General features: G+C 43.4%; 2 protein-coding genes across 3 annotated transcripts in view; one reads left to right on the top strand and one right to left on the bottom strand.

Moving 5' to 3' along the window:
* The first annotated feature begins 2,454 nt into the window (after nucleotides 1–2,454).
* gbx1 (gastrulation brain homeobox 1) lies at nucleotides 2,455–4,855 on the top strand. Its single transcript, XM_076098228.1, has 2 exons — nucleotides 2,455–3,107; nucleotides 3,804–4,855. Exons 1-2 carry the CDS (start codon nucleotides 2,660–2,662, stop codon nucleotides 4,319–4,321), a joined length of 966 nt encoding a protein of 321 aa, XP_075954343.1. The 5' UTR covers nucleotides 2,455–2,659; the 3' UTR covers nucleotides 4,322–4,855.
* A 7,862-nt stretch (nucleotides 4,856–12,717) lies between these two features.
* agap3 (ArfGAP with GTPase domain, ankyrin repeat and PH domain 3) overlaps nucleotides 12,718–19,861 on the bottom strand; it is a 107,465-nt gene continuing 100,321 nt past the window's right edge. For both annotated transcript variants that reach the window (XM_076098492.1, XM_076098494.1), the window contains exons 17-18: nucleotides 13,974–14,229; nucleotides 12,718–12,948 (exon numbers count right to left, since the gene is read on the bottom strand). In XM_076098492.1, coding sequence (XP_075954607.1) covers nucleotides 12,718–12,948; nucleotides 13,974–14,229 — 487 coding nt within the window. The remainder of the gene's footprint in view (nucleotides 12,949–13,973; nucleotides 14,230–19,861) is intronic.

Below are 19,861 nucleotides of genomic sequence, written 5' to 3'. Positions count from 1 at the left end.
AAGTGTTGGTGTGAGTCCCGATGAGGACAGAGTGCTGCCACATGTGAGGAAGGCGCTAGTAAGTCAACATCATAATTAAAGTAGTGGCTCCAACTGTAGCAGCAGTACACTTATTCATATGTTTAAATACACATTTCAGGATGAAGAAGCAGCTGCTTGTTCTCGTGTCACTTTTATTCCAGTTCGAGCTACACATTTGATTTTGCACCACAAGAGGGAGCTATAGACTAGACTTGATAAAATACATGGCAGGCATACAATGTGTTTTATATTTTAATAAAGATCATCTTTTCTTTTTCACTTCTTCACTTGATAGTAAAGAGGCTCAGGCGTTTGTGTTTTTATACATAATAATTATTGCAGTAGTTTGATGCTAATGGGCATAATAATCATGTGTTGTACATTGAGGATTGCCTTAAAATATTTGCATACATAATTATTCCCAAAGGTATTATTGTAATTAGGCTTTTTCTGTCGTGATGTAAAATGAAATATTCCACCATGGCCATGTGATCTAGTCACTGCTCTTTTTTTATTTCCTGTTTTACATTTCTCTCTCTTTCTTCTATCGTGTTTCTGTCGTCTGTTGCTGTCTGTCGTTTTTTTTAAATATACTCTATAGGTTTCTATATTAATGAAAGAAAATACATTTATTTTTAAACCAGATTGTATGTTGTCAAACTAAACTTTAAATATAAAGAACTTTAAAAACAAGCTGAAACAACATTAAATCGTGCGGAATAACGATTGAAATGTGTGCTTTTATCAAGAGGTTGTGATAAAGTGATTGACCTGGTCACATGATTCAGAAATTAAAAAACGACATGATTCAGGAAGTTGCACCTGTCTGTCAGTCTCTCACAGACATCTTCGAAGAAAACGTTAAATTGGAGGAATTATGGTCACATGTTAATTATCTGCTGACTTAATTCAATTAATTTTATAATGTCACTTCTTATGACAATAAAAACATATATATTTTGTTATAACAGGCAATTTGAGGCCTACTTAACACCAGAAATAGATTGAAATTATAAATATTCTATATGAATCTAAATTTGATTTTGTCATAAAAAACGTGACAAAAAAATAAATAACAGTTAATAAATAGTGTAAAGAGGAGCTGAGTAACATCAGAGTTCCTCTCAAAGAAGAAAAGGAAGAGGAGCTGAGCAAATGCTTTCAATAGATCAGAGAGAGGTGCTGCTGGAGTCACTTGCAATTATAAGAATTAGCCTGGCCGGGCCCTCCACTGCTAATCAGAGTCGGTGTGATATGTTTATGTCCTCGTGCAATCAGGCGACCAGTTGGAGAGCCCGGGCACCAGGACTCAATAGGGCTAATCATCATCAGCTCCCATTGCCATTTAAAAGGTGAAATGATCTGCGATTAAACCACTGCTTAAAGAAAAGAAAAGAGATTTTTTTTGTATCTCTTTGGATCAGGAATGCATTACAACTCCCAGAAAAAATTGTGTGTATTATTTAATTTATATATATATATATATATATATATATATATATATATATATATATATATATATATAAACGTTGAGGGATGATTTAGGTGACAGCTGATCGGTGAGAGACGTTGAAAGTTTATCATTCACAGCTTTTTAAATACCACCCCCCCCCCCCCCAATCGAGTTCAAACAACGTGGAATCACTCAAATTTGACTTTGGCCACTATGTGTCCGTGTCCACACTGCAGTTGACCTCGCATAAACGCCTTTTATCTGAATCTAATTTCGCACTGGAGTATCTCTCTCCAGGGAACAATTGTTGCGGCACTTCTCTCTCTTCTTTTTTTCTCTCTCTGAAGCCGAACGCATTGTTTTTAGCCGCGGAGAATGGGACAGAGAGCGGAGAAACATCTGCCTCTCCTCCCTCCCGACTCTTGATGCCCATCGGCCCCAATATCGCAACAAAAGCCACCGTTGTTTTACGCTGTCCCTTGAATCCAGAGTAATTACTTATCATCAATCAAAATTAATAATAGCTGATTGGGTTGGTGTGGTCAACGATTATAGAAGGGGAAGGGCTGGAGCAGTCTCTCACACCGTTTTGCAGTCAATGGTGAACCTGGCAAAAGGGGAGGAGGGCTTGGAGAGGGGTGGTTGGGGGGTGCGACCCGTCTATTTGGTCTCCACTGGGAAACTACCGCCTCTCAGGACGGCCAAAGAGTCAGAGGCTGAATAAGGAAATGAAGCGTAATTTGAGGAAGATGGATGAGCCCCAAGGGAAACACCCCCTTTTCATTCCTCTTGTATTGCAGATGATAACCAATGCGCTCTCGCCCTCTCTCTCTCTCTCTCTCTCTCTCTCTCTCTCTCTTCCGCGCGCGCGCGCACATACGCACACATCGCAGAGGGGCGGGGGGAAGTTGGATAGATAGAGAGAGAGCGTGTGTTTATGTCTGAGTGTGTGACAAATAAGAGGGAAAAGGTAGCGGTGGGGCTCACAACAAAGCGCCCGACCGCCTGACGCATATAGAGCGCGGAGATCCGGAGCAGCAGTCCACTAACCGGGGATGACAGCACGGCAGAGGATCTACTTTCCATCCACTCCGTCTTTGCACTGAAAGTTTTGCGCGTCGCCGAGGAAAAAGGACACCTGCCTCTAAGTTTCCACAATATAAAAAAAGTGATTTGCCTGCAAAAATGCAGAGACCAGGCCAAGGGACGGCGTTTTCAATCGATTCCCTGATAGGGACTCCACATCCCAGACCGGGACACCTGCTCTACACGGGCTACCCTATGTTCATGCCGTACAGACCTTTGGTTATTCCACAAGCTTTATCCCACTCGTCTTTAACGTCCGGTATACCTCCACTCACGCCTTTGGCTTCTTTTGCGGGACGGCTCACCAACACGTTCTGTGCCAGTTTGGGACAGGGGGTGCCGTCCATGGTGGCGCTCACCACGACGATGCCAAGCTTCTCGGATCCTCCGGACAGTTTCTACCCACCGCAAGAACTCCCAGGTCCCCGTTTAAGCGCCGTGGACCCCGGAGCGAGACGGCAAGAGAGTCCGCACACCGATGAGCTGCGCAGCCGGGACAAGGGCTCCGAGCTGCTGAACTTCTCGGAAACTTTTCAAACAATATCAGGTAAGCTTGGCCTCATTACTTATTTATGGTATTTTTATTTTTTTATCAGACGCAAAGCCTCAAGGCTGTCGCGTAAAAGAGTGACCGTTGTGCGTAAAATGCGTTAAATCAGAGGTTGTTGGCCCATGGAGAAAGTGTTTGGTCTGAGAGATGCCGGCAACATTTACAACGAAAAGTAAAAGCCATCTTACATGAGTTTTGCCACCGTGGCAGAGTGACAGAAATATTAATGATATAAATGAATGAGGACAAATTCATGGGGATGCAGCCTGGTGACAGTTACACCCTGAAATCTGTCGTTCCAGATACATTTATTATTTGTTATTGACATGAATTCTGAATTGTTCTTCATACTATTATAACAAATTGCAGGGCATGTTTAATAACGTTTTTAGGACACTTCAGTGGAGTGATTTTTTGCAGGAAAGTGAAATGAAACCTCTTTAGTTGCCAGAAACCGTTGCATTGAAAACTCACAGGGCAACACTGTTAAAACACAGGACAGCTGTAACAAAATAGGCCCAAAAGGAGTTGAGTTTACGTTGCTACTCTCCCAGCATACTAAAAAAACACCATGATTGATGTCTAACGTTTGTGAGACGGTTTTTTTGGGGGGGGCTCACTTGGGGGGGGGGGGGGGGGGCTCGCAGACTCAAGTGACTCAACGTGGATGTGTGTTTGTTCTTTTATTTTAAGGTGAGACCAAACTGTACAGCTCTGACGACGAGAAGCTGGACCTCAAATCGTCCGCGGACACCGCGTGCAGCGACCGAGAGGACAGCTCCGTGGACAGTGAGAACGAAAGTTTCTCGGACGGCAACAACTGCGGCTCGCTGTCCCAGAAGAGCAAACTAAAAGCCGGCTCGCAGGAGGCGCTGCCGACCGGCAGCTCGGCGGGGAAGAGCCGGAGGAGACGAACAGCTTTCACCAGCGAGCAGCTGCTCGAACTCGAAAAGGAGTTTCACTGTAAAAAGTACCTTTCTCTGACTGAGCGCTCGCAGATCGCACACGCGCTCAAACTGAGCGAGGTGCAGGTGAAGATCTGGTTTCAGAACCGCAGGGCCAAATGGAAACGGATCAAAGCCGGCAACGTCAACAACCGGTCGGGAGAGCCGGTGAGGAATCCCAAAATCGTGGTCCCCATCCCCGTGCACGTCAACAGGTTCGCTGTGAGGAGTCAGCACCAACAAATAGAACAAGGGAGCAGGCCATGAACTCAGACGAAGATCTAAAATATTATTATTAATAATAATTTAAAAAAACACTTACAATGACTCTATCTTCCACTGATTCGTTGAACGCATGAAGCACAAACATGGAGGATTAGATTCTTTTTGTATGAGAGGTGAGGATGAGCAGAGGTTTGCTCGCAGACAGATCAGTTATTTGGCAATATGCTGTCATTTTTTATTTATTGCTGTGAATATGTAAATATAAATGGATAAAAATTGGTACAAATGGGCACTATGAGATGAGACTGTAAAGATTGTTTTTAAGTATTTATATGTTGGGCCAAAATGTTCAGTTGGTTATGTGCATGTCCTCATTTGGTGAAGCTGAATTTTTGTTTTGTGTTTCGTACAATTTGTTGACCATTTGCATGTAAGACGTTTTACATTTTGTTTGGCAACTGAAGGAACCACCTTTGCCAGCCATTTGTGGACAAAAAAAAAAAGAAAAGATGTGAAGGAAATAATGACCAAACAAGGGACAACTGTAAAGTATATTGACCTAATAAATCGCTTTATACGAAAGTTGGAATCCAGATTGAATTATTATTGTTTAGAGGGCAGAGTAAAAATGTTTTTATGTTCGCGAAAAATGTCGAGGAGTTATTTTATCCAGCTAAAATGAAAAAAAATATGTAGCGACGAATGTAGTACAGACTGCAGTCAGGCGGCTATTTTGATATTATTAACACATTTTAAATAAAAGAAAATCCTAAAGATATTATTCAAAATGATATAATGAGAAAATCTTTCCATATAATTTCAACATTTATGAAGGCTTTCACTGAAAAAAATGAAAGATTCAGCGTTGCAACTGAAAAGTTCACACACATGTGAAGGTGTTATTTGATGCAGTATCGTAGCTTCGTTTACACTCGTGGTGGTTTTAATCACTTCATTTTATAAATTGTTTTTTCCTGAATATGTAATACAGCAGCCTTAATTGATTTCTCTTCAGGAGGCCATGTTGTCTCAAGTGGATGGATCCTCATGAGACTGAGAACATTCAACACACATAATGAACTTATCTATCAGTCACAGACCCAAACCGACAGCAGCCATTACTAATCTGTGAGCGACACACTTTATTTTTGGGGAAATAATAATAATGGACTCTGCAAAAATGTAAATCAAGACGTGATTCATAAAGACCCGTTAAGAGGCATAAAATACATTTAAAAAACTCTCAAAAGAGGATAATGTTGTTTCTGTGGATTCAGTACTTTTCTTAAATAATGTGTCATTTTCTTTATAGATATAGATTTCTAGTGAAATGTAGTTTGATATTTACTTAAAACACTGACACCTGTAGATAATTCTTACAAAAATAAAAGTCTAGATTTAAGTTTGAATGCCCCAGAATAAAATAAAAAAGATTATTATTATTACAGATAAAGGAACACTTTTAAAAATGTCGGTTTTTAAATAAATATAGACTCCCATAGCTAATAAATAAAATTAGAACCAATGACTATTTACACTTACAGACCTCATCTGCAAAGATGGTGACATAGGCCAATACGGAAACTTACATGGCAATGTAAAATCATAGAGCTGCAATATTCAAATCATCTGTAACTAAAACAGTGTTTAGCCACATAGCTATCCATTTACAGGAAGGGGAAAACAGGGCTCAACGTTTCATGCAAACCTTCATATGCATTCTTTTTGTGGTTTACGTGGTTTCTCTGAAGTGTTTCCAGAAACGTCTCATGTTGAAATAATTTCACTTCTGCTCAGATGAGAGACACTGATTGGTTTCCCGTTTCCAAAATAGACTCAGGCCTCATGTTAAAGCTACTGCAGCAGCACCTGTTGAAGTATGATGATAGGGCAAGATGCCTCACATATTGTATTCTTGTATTAAATATAAATATGGAGGGTTTGTGGAAAAAAGAAAATGCTGAATACAGCAGGAAGCACATTATTATCCAACATTATATTTCCCTGAAGCCTCTCATGGAACACACACACACACACACACACACACACACACATTCAACATGATTTGTATCTCAATTTGACCTCAGCACTCAAACAGACACTTCGTGACCAGGGCACCCATGAGTAGTAAAGTTTATTCCACCGTCCACCTCATATGTCAAGACTGTGACACTTGGATGGGGATTCAAGGAGTGATTGGTCATGTGAAGGAGCGGTGGAAGTGTTTATTATGGTCCAAGAGCTGACTAATGCAGACGGTCAATTCCACGACATTGTGCCAGAGTGCAACGGCTATTTCGGCTCCAGTGAGGTGACGACGAGGAGCCATGACACAGCTCAGAGGCAAAGGTCATGGTGGTGGTTGTGAGCAGGATCCTGAGTGGGACTATTTTATTACTCCAAAGTGAGGAGAATCATTAACTAAACAGCTGACATCTTATAGGATTTGCTTATTCAAATCGATAAACGATATCATGTTTCTGTATATTCGGCGATAGCAGATCTTGTGAGCGTGTTGTGAATTTGTTAATCGTTTTAGGAGTTTTAATAATTCCTCTTCCATTACAGCTACTCTGTAAGTGAACACCTCAGTCTCAAGACAGCATCTGTATCCTTTTACCATTCTGCTACTTGAATCACAAATTGAAATATCAGAAGTTCTCTCCAGCGAAGACATTAAACCATTTCCACGTTCCCACCTGGAGACAGGGAGACACAGAGAGAGAGAGAGAGAGAGAGGGAAGCGAGGGAGCTCATTACTTGCTGCTCGTGTGAGTGCAGGCTGCTCAGCGTCGACTGCAGGCCTGACTTCTTGGGAGGGTCCGGGCGGTCGTGGCTAGAGTGATGTATGGGCAGATGCATCAAATCGCACAAGATAAACAAGCGATGAGTTTCATCAGGGCCATCATAGCTTTAATTTGGCTGCCTAATGAGTCAGATCTAGTGGCGGAGATAAGAGTTGTCAGAGGCCCAGCTCTAATGAATTTCTTGCCACTTGTAATCAAGGTTGCCTGTCTGAGGGGGGATGATTAATGGAACCCTGGAGGATTCCCTCGGCCCTCAGCCTTCATTACAGCTAATGCATTCTCAGGCAAATTAACAGAGAAACGCAGGCAAAAGCCAACGGGGAAGGAGAGAGGAGAGAAGGGGGAGAGAGTGATGGGAACGGAGCGTTTATGTAAGACAAAGGAGAGAGAGAGAGGGGAGGATGAGGAGGAAGACGGTGCGGATGAAACAGCAGGAGAAGAGGGGCGGAGAGGCAGGGATGCGCTAAAATCTGCTGATTAGCGAGCGGGTTCAAGGATATGGAAATGAAGACATGAGCTTTAGGTCAGATGGAGAGGAGCAACATGGATGCACTGGTCAGACATGATGGAGCTGAAATTGATAAATGGATGTTCAGGTCTGGGGGGGATTCGGGAGGGCAGAGATGGTTCGGCTGGAAGGAGCAGCGTGGATATAATTATTGGTTAAAGAGGTTGAAAGGGTGAAGGGAAGGAGGAGAAAACAGGGAGCGACATGTCCAAATGAAGACAAGCTTGACACAAACATGTGAGACAAACGGCACCTTAAAGCAACATTTACGTTACGACCATCACCGACCGCTCGCTAAACAGGCTGTTCAAGTGGCCTGTGGCCAAGCAGCCCCCTACATGTTATGGAAATATGGATTTAATGTTTGCAAATATGGTCTCGTCAGGTCTTTGTGTACTCATCCATCAGCCTCAGACCCACCTCTGCAATCTTGGAGGCAATTTGTCTGAGAAGAGGTGGGCGGCAGAGAGCCCTCCTCACTGTTTAGCAGGCCCTGATGAAATATCAAAACACACAGCGGTGCAAGCGAGCGCTCCAGTCTCACCACAACAAACACAAGTGGCCCGGGTCTGCCAGGGCGTAATAAATTACAGGACACGCACTTTCAGTGACATTTCTCAAGAGATGTGGAAGGAATGTGATTCAGTTTAGGATCATTTAAGCGAGGCCTTAAAATGTTGATGTTCAAAGCCCATGAAGACTTTAAAAGTTATAATAAATATCTTTTTTATATTAACAATGGATCACATTAATGGGTTTATGTGAAAGAGACTATCGACCGACAGACCTGAATTCTAGAGCAGTTTTAGCAAATTTTATCTTTTTTTTTAGCCCTCACTTTACTTTTTTTGGTTCACTCTGTGTTTTCAAGCAGAAAACAAAAGCTCTAAAACCTCACTGTGCGCTACCTGCTCAACACTAAATAGCAACCAGTTAGCGATAGCTGGTGAACATAGCCGAGATTTTAGCCCTTAAAGAGACATTTCCCTCATGAGTTGGTAGAGACAAAACAAAAGACAAAGCTAAAAAAAGTGAATATTGAGGTTCCATTTTTCAGGGTAACATAAGCTAACTGAAACCTAAGGTTGCTTCATATCGGCTGGATGTGTAAATAGGCTAATATTTGCTAATATCAACTGAAAAGGTGAAGATACGTCAATGTTGTGTTTACAGCTTTACTGCTCCAAAGTGGCCCGAAAATCACTCGATGGATGTTAAAAGTTTTCCTCAATAACACTGAATATTCGGGCCAAATGTACAATCCAAGTTAAATAAAGATAAGTTATAGTTTATAAATATATAATTTATTTTACAGTAAAAAGCCCAGCTAATGTGCTGCAATAGGTCTGTACAGTAACCAAACAACTGTCATCAGATTCTGATTCAAATATTGCTTAATCCTGATTGGTGCAGGGATATTTAATGTCACCCTTTTTCTAAATGAGCCACGCCCACTTCAAACCAGTGAGAAGAGATCAGAGAAACAAAGAAATCTTTCATGTGAAATATCCACTGTGTTTATTTAGGCAGGGCCCCATTAGTGCTAGAAAGGAAGCTGATTGATAAAAAAGGTTTTTGGGGGCCTTAAAGCGTGACCCTGAGGATTGTGGCTCCATGTCGAGCCAGCGCAGAGGAAGGAAGAGGAAACACTGAAGAGAAACCAGGTGATGAGGCTCAGACAAAGCCGGCCAACAGAGAGAGGAAGGGGATGAAGATATGCTGAGACCAGATTAGCAGGAAATAAGAAGTAGATTAGTGAGGGCTCGACTCCTCTCGACACTGAGACCTTTCACTTTTCCCCACGGCGTTGTGCTGCCTGACACTAAGCCCGGCTTCTTTATCTTAATCCTCTTTCAGCGAACTGTTGGGGGTCCCACAAGCAGGAAGCGGAGAGAGGCTGCTTTACTTACCTCCAGATAGGCTCGAATGATTTGCCTCGGACACATTCACGGGAACTCCTTCCGGTGATGTCGGATTTCTCCAGGAAGTTTGATGAAGGAACATGCAAAAGGGGAAGAACATGAAATGGTAGCGCTGGATGAAGGGATAGTGATGCTTTTAATTTGAGCGTCTCACCTCGTCAAAAGGTCATGCACGGATGGATGACGGATGAACACATTCACACACTAGACAGATGTGTTGATTTTCCCCTAAATGCAGGGAAGGCTACATCGTTTTTATTTGAGTGTTTATTAATAGGTCAACAGTCAGCCGAGCATCCAAGCGTACAACAAGTTACTCTTTAGCTTTTGCTTCGTTTCACGTTCTCAACGTAAAAAGGAATTACAATAGGAAAATTAACTTGAACAACAAAACAAAAAACAAAAAAAAGATATTTACAAACTGCATTATAAATATGTCAAATGTACATCATTATACACAAGTACCAAAGATGGTCGGTTCATGGTCGAGACCAAACAGAAGTACCTTAAAAATAAGGAGAAACAGAAAAAAAACAACATATCAAAATATGGTTCGTGGGTCAAAAGGGACCGTTGACCTAAAACCAGTTTAGCTTGTTTCTCGAGGAGGAGCTCGTCTTCAGATAAAAGCATGAAGCTAATATTTACACGTCCATGGTGTGTCTGGGGGGGGGGGGGGGGGGGGGGGGACAGGCAGGTCTCTCGTGTTTTCTTCATCATCTACATTATGTAAATAAGGGTTCAGGTAATCACTATACACTTTAAACTCCTCTCAGTAATCCCCGCGGACACTGAAACATTGAAATAAGTTGGTCAAGTAGAAATCAGAAGTAAGGCCGGTACCACTGCACAGTACACATCCATCTGAAGCTATGTGGTTGAATGTGTGGTCGGTTTTGGGATGTCTCAAAGAAATAGAAAGACATTTTGGGAAATGTGGTTATTTGCTTTCTTGCTGAGAGTTAGATGAGAAGGTCAATGCCACTGGCCTGCCTGTGCATTGAGTATGGAGCTAGAGCCAGGAGGCTGTTAGCTTAGCCTAGCTAGCATAAAGACCGTGAGCAGGGAGATACAGTTAGCGTGTTCGAAAATCTGCCTACAAACACCTCTGGAGCTTAAAAATAGACATGCTCTTTCTTGTTCGTTTGATTTGAACAAACACTGAAATGTAAAAATGACAATTTGTGGTTTTAGAGTGAGTAATGTGGTCCGACTTTATGCTAAGCCTGGGCTAACTGTTTGCTGGGCTAAGCTAATCGCCTTCTGGCATCAGCTCCGAATGAAACACACAGACCTGGGAGTGCCATCGATCTTCTGATCAAGAAAGCATATTTCCAGAAAATGTCAAACTATTCTTTTACTATGTCGTTATCTCATTGATTTACAAACATCCTCTTTTGACCACATCTTCAAAAACATGAAACAGAATCCTGAACATAAGGTACAAAAACGTTGCTCTGTAAACACACATCCTGCCTTTGTAAACCCATAAAATCAAGATGGTTAAAAACCTTAAAAATGGCAGTTGAACAAAAAGGAAACTGCAACTCCTTACCGTTACTATAAATTAATCTGTTTATCATGTCAGTGGAATACTGTACATTTGTATTAACGCAAAGAGAGGCAAACTAATGTAACGTCCCTCTATGAATCTCCTTTTGCTCATTTTCAATCCCTAAATGTCTCACTTCAGTCACTTAAATGCATTTTTGTTAACTCCACGCTTCTTAGGCTGACACACAGGTTTAAGGAAAAAAGGAAAGTCAGAGACTGTTTCTTATAAGGAGTAAGGTGAATGAACAAAGAACTACTTTTTTTTTTTTTTTTTTTTACAGACGGCTGTACATTAAAACACAGGTATGTTCATCTTGCACTTCAGGTGTCTCCTCGAGGTTTATGAACTGAAATGCCCGGTCGCTCTCTGCTGCACGCGGTCACAGACGAAGACGTAAGCGTGTCGAACAGTAATGCACGGACGGACGCACACACACACACACACACACACACACACACACACACACACACACACACACACACACACACACACACACACACACACACACACACACACACACACACACACACACACACACACACACACACACACACACACACACACACACACACACACACTGTACCATATGTGTATTTCACAGCAACAAAAGAGGAAACGCTCTGGAGAGTACCGCTTCTACAGCCTTTTTGGCCACAGGAGGAGAATGGATATTCCAGTATCTATCTATCTATGTCAAACAATCAACAGCACAATCTAGTCAATCGGGGAAAAATTACTCCAACAAAGACGTTGTTAACGGTACGATTTTCACTGTTTCAATCAAACGTTTGAGTTTGAATGAATTTTGATTGAAGAGGCACGCTTACGAAGCCACGTCGCTCGATGGTCATAAAACATTGTGCCCCTTAATTCCTTTATAGTCACGGACACTTTCACTGGTGGATCACGACAAGGGAGGCGAAGGAAATGACTCACTTTCTCCCCCGATAGGAATTCTGCAATCAACTCCTTTATGATGATCCAAACCCATTTTCCTGTGAATTACGTGTCTAAATCATTTGGACTCTTCAATTATAATTGCTTTGCCTTTGTATATGAAAAGTGTGTCACGAGTTTGATCGCCGTGTTGAAGACATGCATCATTACTAAAGCTGCAACAGCCATTGAGATCATGGAAGGTTTAGTTTCTTTCCCACATCAGTGTTTTGTCACTTGTACAACTATTCCTCACAGTTTTATGTTATTATGCTTTAGCCTTGGAAATTTGAAGGAAGTTTCTCATTTCAAGCTCATTATAAAACCGGTTCGCGTCGCGGAAGGGGAAGACATAAAGAGGAAATGTTCAAGCATTAGGGAAATGCTTTTCGTAGAGAAGGTACGAATGCAAAAGTAAGTCATTTGTTTGGTTGGCGCTTAAAAAACAAAGAGCTTAAAGCTGATCGTGATCATTTCAGACCAAGATTGAACGAATTTAACGAATACAAAATAATAATATAAAACAAACAATGTACAATGTCTGAACAGCCACTTCTTTCGGCATAGTGGAATATAAACAATGAGTCCGTCGCTCCGGATTTCTCTCCGTTGGTACTGATTCTGGGTCACACAGAGGAGGAAATGCTGGGGAAGGGGGCGAGCGGGTTTCGGGTTCTTTCGTGCGTTTGTCCGCGGCTGCTCGTCGGCTCCTACATGATGCTGATGCTGCGGTTGAGCTCACACTGGGCGTTGTTGTTGTTGATGTTGGGGTTGGGGTTGCGGCGGCTCATGTTGGGCGTGGCCACGGACGTCAGGCTGCTCGTGTCGCTGGGGCAGCCGTGCTGAAGTAAGATGTCGCCGCACTCCTGGCTGCCGGCTCGCCGGGCGTAGGACAGCGTGGTCTGGCCACGAGCATCACGACTCTTCACGTCCACACCGTACTGTGGGAGAAGATGACGGGTAGGAAAGGCAGATCAGATATAAGATTTGTATATATTTGGGGGAAATTCCAAGGAATTTACAGACATGTATCAAGATTTAATAAATGGTCATACAAACAGTATGAGAATTCCATTTAATATGCTTTATTTGATTGAATACAAAATGCAATGCAAGCACGGTGTAGTTGAACTATTCTTTCGGATTCTAATTAGAAGCTCATTATAGTTTCCACCTTCTCTTCCTCCATTTTTCTCTTCACTGTCTACAATCAGAGCTGCGTCTATCGCAAGACGTCTTTGTTTACTGCAACCTGCACCGATCTTCCTCGAACAGGTAGCACAAAAACTTTTGGGTGAGTCATAATGAGTATGTGGCTACTATTTCCATCTAATGTCTTACTACTGAGGTAGATGTATTTTCTGTTAAAAATTGGGGTTTTAGCATCCTCCTGGGAATTAACACGGTACATTTAAAAAGCTATATTTTTAGACTTAAAATGGACTGCTGTCAACGGGCAACAAAATAAATAGATGATTCAGTAATTCTCATTCATTCCTAACAGCGTGGAGCGAGCTTTAAAACAGCATTGAAACGGTCAGGTTGGGAAATAAATGGTAATGCTTTATTTTACGAGTCTGCAGATTCTCAGCACTTTCCTCGGGTGTTTCTTGGAAAGAAGTGTGCAATCTAACACCAACTGTAGCTGTGACATTCATTTTAGTTAGAGTTGAGTTAGTTGTGTTAAGTTTTATAGGCAGTTACTTCCTTTAAGGAACGGCTCCTTTTAAATTAAACTTGCAGAAAATATAATTGAACAATAAAAATCCCAATCATTTAACATTTTTAGACACTTGAATGAGAAACTGGCACATCTGGTAATGTTAAAGAGGTTTGCAGGTTGTTGGGAAGTCTTTCTTTTCACACTTAAACTCCTAAAATCACTTACCCAAACACTAAATGCCTACAATAACAACGTTCATCCACCTCTGACCGTTCACCCTCAAAGCCGGAGAGGCCAACTCACCCAGATGAGCAGCTGCGTGATCACCACGTTGGCCATTGCGCAGGAGAGGTGCAGAGCGGTGCGTCCGTCTCCGTCCCCGTAGGTCTCGTTGACCTCCTCCTTGGTGCCGTGGGCCAGCAGCACCACCACCAACCTCAGGTCGTCCTCCACCACTGCCCGAAGCAGCTGCTGCCCCAGGGGCACGTCGGACTGGGGCAGCCCCACCAGGAACACCTTCTGCTCGTACTTGGCTCGGATCCAGCGCTCCTTCTCCTCCCTGGAGAGAAGTGAATGACAGGGACGCTGCAGGTGATGGCGGGGTAAATCATGGCGAACATATGTGCATGACTATGAGCAACTTAGCACATGAGTTAAAGAACTTTTAAACACACATCTCATAAGCCAGAGGCAGTGATCTTGAGACAAAGCCATGTGGCAAAGGTAGAATGTAGACACATACGGGAAGTGTTGAAGTAATTGGTCTTAGAGACTCACTTAAGTGATGTTTCTAAATGATTAGAGCACAGGAAAGCCACTCGCCTCCTCTATCAAAGCGGGAAACGATACAGCGAGATTGGCTGCAGAGATGAGAGAATGCCAAAGGCTGCGACGCTTTGGGCAATATTCCACTTTTCTAGTGATTAAGGTCGACAGCAAGACGGTTAGAGCCTGGCCGGCTTTCTAAAGGTTACACATCTCGAACAGCGTGTCTGCTGCTGACAATACAGGAAGGAGGGGGACGTAGTTTTTTATCAGCGCTGTCGGCTGTCAGTCTGAACCGGTGGATCCCCTCCACAAAAGAGGCAGTGTGTGTCTCCAAAGCCCCGGTCTCCCTCGGGGCAGCTGGGCCCTGAGTCAGATCGATGGGGCTGAATGGCAGCCAGAGAGGGACGGCGGGATGCGGGGCTCCTCCACTCCAGCATGCAGCAGAGAATAGAGGCAGAGGGAAGGCTCCGTCCTCTATCGCCAGGCAGAATTATATCTATTGCTCTCCATCTTGACCCCCCCCATTTCATTCTCTGCCCACATACAAACTGTCCAAATAAGAAAGAGGAAAAAAATAAATAAAAAATCAATATCAATATGTGAATGACTGAGCATGCCCAGTGTGGCACTAACCCCGCGACCCTGTCAGCCGGCGTGATAAGGGGAGCAGAAAGAGGCTGTTGTTTGGATTCGCGGGTGAGTGACAGAAAGGAGAAGGTTTGCACGGATAAGTTGAAGCGGAGACGCTGGCGAGAGCGACAAGGCTCTCATGGGACTCTCTATCAACGGGCCGAGGCTTTGCAGCCAAGTGCAAGCTGACAATCAAGCTCACTTCAATTCCGTTTCATCACAATCACAGTGACAACAAACTCCAACGGTACAACTTAATTACCAAAATCAACCAGAAACATCCCATCATCTACACATTCAATTATATATTTATCATCATATATTAAAGGGTTGGTTCCCCCCAATTTACAAAAGCCCTATTTAGCCACACACACACACACACACACACACACACACACACACGGTTTTACTTGAGCTATTCTTCTTTTGGATTTCTGTTTCCCCCTCGAAGCAATGGAGATTAATGGACTTTTGTCAATATGTTTGTCCTTTTCTCAATATTTTAGTCTTCCCTATACTCTGTGGCTCTCAGCCCCGTGCTTACATCGACTGAAAACCAGCTCACACATTTTTGGTTTCATTTTTTTAAAAGGCTCAGTAATTTCTTAAAACGTCAGAGCACTGTAGTTTTTACTAAATGTTACTCACACAGCAGTAAATGGTGCATTTGTTGGGGACTATTTTCAGCTGCGGATCAATACACATTTGATGCTCTGAAGTTTCTTAAGAGTTATTGAACAACAGTGACGGTCTATGGCTCCTCAGACGATACTCTTTAGTAAAATCAACTTGTTAGTTCTGAACTTTTCATGGGATTTGTAGAAAATTAAAAAAACCAAGAATATTTCCAGCCTTATCCTTTAAAAAATAAATAAACAGCAATATCTCCCTCCTGAAACAATGCCCTGGAGTTACTCTAGATAACCCACACACCTCGCCGGATAGACTTTCTAATGATGATATAGTGCCTGCTGAAAAAGTGCAATTAGGATAATGTCAGGGTGATACCTCAAAAACCTGCTTGAGTAAAAACCCAAAACTAGAACCACTAGAAAATAAAGGAGATAAAATAGGTAATCTCGTCATTTGTGTGAACTGACCTGAGCACGTCCCCAAATAGCACATGTTCAATTACAGCAGCAGCTTTAACAATAGTAGCCAGTTCAACATTAGTCACTCTCCTCTATTACGACCTTATAGCAGCTAGGTGTCAGGGCTGCCAACTTACCACAGACAGCAACCATTTTCAGACTCATATGTCAGCTGCCAGGCTCACTTCACAGAGCAGTCTGTCTTGCACAGAGGAGCCTGGCACCGGCCCTAACTGCAGGAGTTAAGGATATGATGGAAGAGGTGCAGGTCTTTATCAGCTCCCCGGCACGGATTGATTAACTGCGAAACGCCACCGGAAGCTCGTAAAGCAACTTAACCCACATCTTTAAAATCGTCCTAACTCTATTGCGTTTATAAGCATACGGGTGCATTTTTATTATGACCTCGAGGAAAACGTGGAGGGGAAAGTCCTTTACCCATTTACCCATCAGACAATCTTTTCTTTAGGGTATACGGGGTATTATGTGAGCAACAATACAGCCCTAATGGCAGGCAATTGCAGTGGCTCAGAGTTTTATGGTGTAAGACCTCCATCAATCCCCACTCAGTCATTATGTGTGGACAAGCCTGTTAGCAAATCAATTGGCCTTAGAACCAGAGGACTGCTCAGAACAGGAAGGGGCCGTCCTGCCCTCCCCTCTTATTTCCGGTGGACTCTTTGAAAACAAGTGTTTTTTTTTTTACTGCCAAAGAGGATAAAGTATGTTTAAAAACTCTCTAACTAACTGTAATCCTGAAGGCAAAAAAAAAAAAATCTACAACCTTTAACAAAAATGTGAGCATGGTTAAAATCAATCACTTAGAGCTGTTGTGCAAAGTTTGTTTCAGAAAGCTGGACCATGAATGAGATGCTGAATCTGTAGAGCCCAGTGAATTGATATGAGCTAAATGAGGCAGAAAGTTAGCAGCGAGATGCGAAACAAAAAGGCTGAGGAGAGCCATTAAGAAGACGTCAACATCTCAGAAAGGAGCCCTGAGGACACTTTGTTAGCCTCCGCTACGAAAATCAGCCCCAAAGACCTGCAGGGGGAAAAAAAGGCCTCACTCACTGCTGATGCTGAGCTCTCAATTCAACCACAGTTATTTTTTACGTCGTCTACTTTAACAAAAAGCAAAACCAGCCGGAGTTTTTTTTTTTTGTTTTTGGGGGAAAATTCCTAAACCTCTGCCACTTGAAAGCCAGAGCGTGAAAGGAAGTGAAATGGTAATCCTGCCTCTGTCTTTTGTTTGCAATAGAAAAAAACAATCCAAACAGAGGTCGGGTTTAGACGGTCAGGGGGAAAACTGAGACCCTTGAAAAGGACACTTCCTCACCGCAGGAGGAAGAAAAATAAAATCAGCAGATTTAGCATGTCAAAGCGCCAGGACAGAGTAGGAGGGGAGGTGGAGAGGGAAAGGAGAGGGAATTTTCACAGCATGGGGGGATATTTAGGAAATTGAACCGATGGTTACTCTTATACACACACACACACACACACACACACACACACACACACACACACACACACACACACACACACACACACACACACACACACACACACACACACACACACACACACACACACACACACACACACACACACACACACACACACACACAACCCTGGTTTGAGCACATGCTTGTTGGAAATCTCTCTGTTGCTGAGGGGACAGAGGGGAGCTTAAAGTTCCCAATAAAAATGCCTGTGTCTCTTTCATGTAAAAACAAGCTGGCGTTTGCTTCGCCCCAATCTTCCTCCCGTCATTCAGAGTTATCGCGAAGCCGATAATCATCGCTTCACTTTTACATCGTTAAGATTTCATGTGAAAGAAATCTTGGGACAAACATCAAAATGCTCGCGGAGTCTAAAGTGGAAATGGGCTCCTGTCCAGAGCTGGTGTCCCCTTTCATTTGACTACGTAGAAGCCACCTCGATAAAGGCAGCCTTAACAGTAGAGAAAGGCCTCTTTTCTAATTCTATTAGAGCTCTGTCCTTTCAGCTCTCCGTTGAGCAATGGATCCTGACCCTGACTTAATTAAGTGGCAAATGGCGGAATGATTCTCCTAAACCCAGCCCACGGAGTCAAGAACACATGACTGAATTCAAATAAAGAGGGACAAACAAGGATAATTAGTCAAGCCTGAAAGACAAAAGGCGAACGGGAATTTATAAGAAGGGAAGGGAAACTGAGACGGCGGGGGTGGAGCCACCGAATGACCAATCTGACTGCCCGCAATAAAGGTGCATTGGTCCATAGGGAGAGGAGGATGTCCGTCCCACCACTCGCCCATCTTTCAAACACATACCGAGTCCTCCTAAACAATCAAAGCCTCTGGAGCTCCTCCTACTCTTCCCCGAGGATCCGAATTCACTGCGGACACATCAAATAGACGCAGTGAAGGGGAGAAATGGTGGTGGTGGTGGTTGGTTGGAGGAGGGGGGAGGAGGGGTTTGACCAGCCTGAACAGACCTCACAGTGGGGGTGGGCAACTTGTATGGGACCGATTCCCATGCAGCCAGCAGCTTCACTTCCACAAGCAGAGGGGAGGGAAGAGACAGAAGAGTGAGGAAGAGGGACAGCAGCAGAAAGACAGAGAGGGGGCTCGGAGGGAAAACGACTGAGATGAAAAAAAAAAAAAACACACACACAACAGGGACAGAAAGCTGGGCCCCAAAGCATCAAAGGTTGCTAAGGGCCAGAAATGAAGGAGCAGCACAGTAAACGCCGCCGCAAAAGTGCTAAATAAGGCCTCCCGTGGGCCAGTGGGTACAGTGTAGACACGCTACGCTCCGAGAACAACAGCTGCGAAAGAATTAAGACAAATATTTTCACAAGTGGAATCGCTGCCGCTTTTCTCGCTTCCAGAGCGCGGCCCCGAACAGATGACCAGAATTCAAAAGGTTGTTGTGCTGAGCTCTATAGAGAGGCCGACAGGAGAGCATCTGGGTGCCGTAGGCAGTCAGAGGGATGAGTTGAATATATTGTGACATTAATGAGGTTGTCAGACTCCTCGTGATGGAGTGGCTGTGTTTTTGTGCCGGCAAGACTAACACCCTTAAATGCTCATGCTGTTAACCCCTGCTGAACCCTCGCCTCACATACAAAGCAGAGGGGACGATAACACATGCCCTGCTTATGCATGCGGCCTGCTGCACGAACACATTTCAAATTCTCGGTCACATAAAGGGGCCGTCTCTTTTTTTTTTTTTTTCTCTTTCTTCACATCATCAGAGAAGAACTTCTGCTATGATTGTATAATGCTAACAATATTAAAACTACATTTACTGGTTAAGTAGACTTCGCCACGGTGACTCAGACCTTCCTCCACGTCTACCTGGGTCTGAAACCCGGTGGTATGTGGGCAATTAGTGACTGCGGTTCCTGTTTCTCCCACACAGGGCTAATTACTGACCTGTGGGTTTCATTTAGAGAGGGAGAAAAGAGGGAGAGCGGGAGGACATGGGAAGACCCGGCCATTCATTTGTCTTAATTAATTACTCTTCCTCCACCAGGGCTCCTGGCAAGGCCGGCTATTCTAAAAGCTCTTCTGAGAGTTGGCGTTCCAGCTCTCCTAACCTGTGAGTAGCCCCGAAGCTTTGCTCGCTTATTTAGTTGGAATAACTTGGAGGACGGAGTCCACTGTGGAGTAAATCCTAGAAACAGAAATCTATTGGCCACAGCGCCGAATGTTGTCG

Source organism: Anarhichas minor, unplaced genomic scaffold, assembly GCF_050575085.1.
Source record: "Anarhichas minor isolate MPS153535 unplaced genomic scaffold, ASM5057508v1 ptg000024l, whole genome shotgun sequence".
Taxonomy (NCBI): Eukaryota; Metazoa; Chordata; class Actinopteri; order Perciformes; family Anarhichadidae; genus Anarhichas; species Anarhichas minor.
This window is presented reverse-complemented; position numbering and strand designations above follow the sequence as displayed.

Coding starts and splice junctions, on each gene's coding strand:
- gbx1 (XM_076098228.1), top strand. CDS start 2,660: ATGCAGAGACCAGGCCAAGGGACGGCGTTTTCAATCGATTCCCTGATA. Junction 3,108..3,803: donor AACTTTTCAAACAATATCAG/GTAAGCTTGGCC, acceptor TTTTATTTTAAG/GTGAGACCAAACTGTACAGC.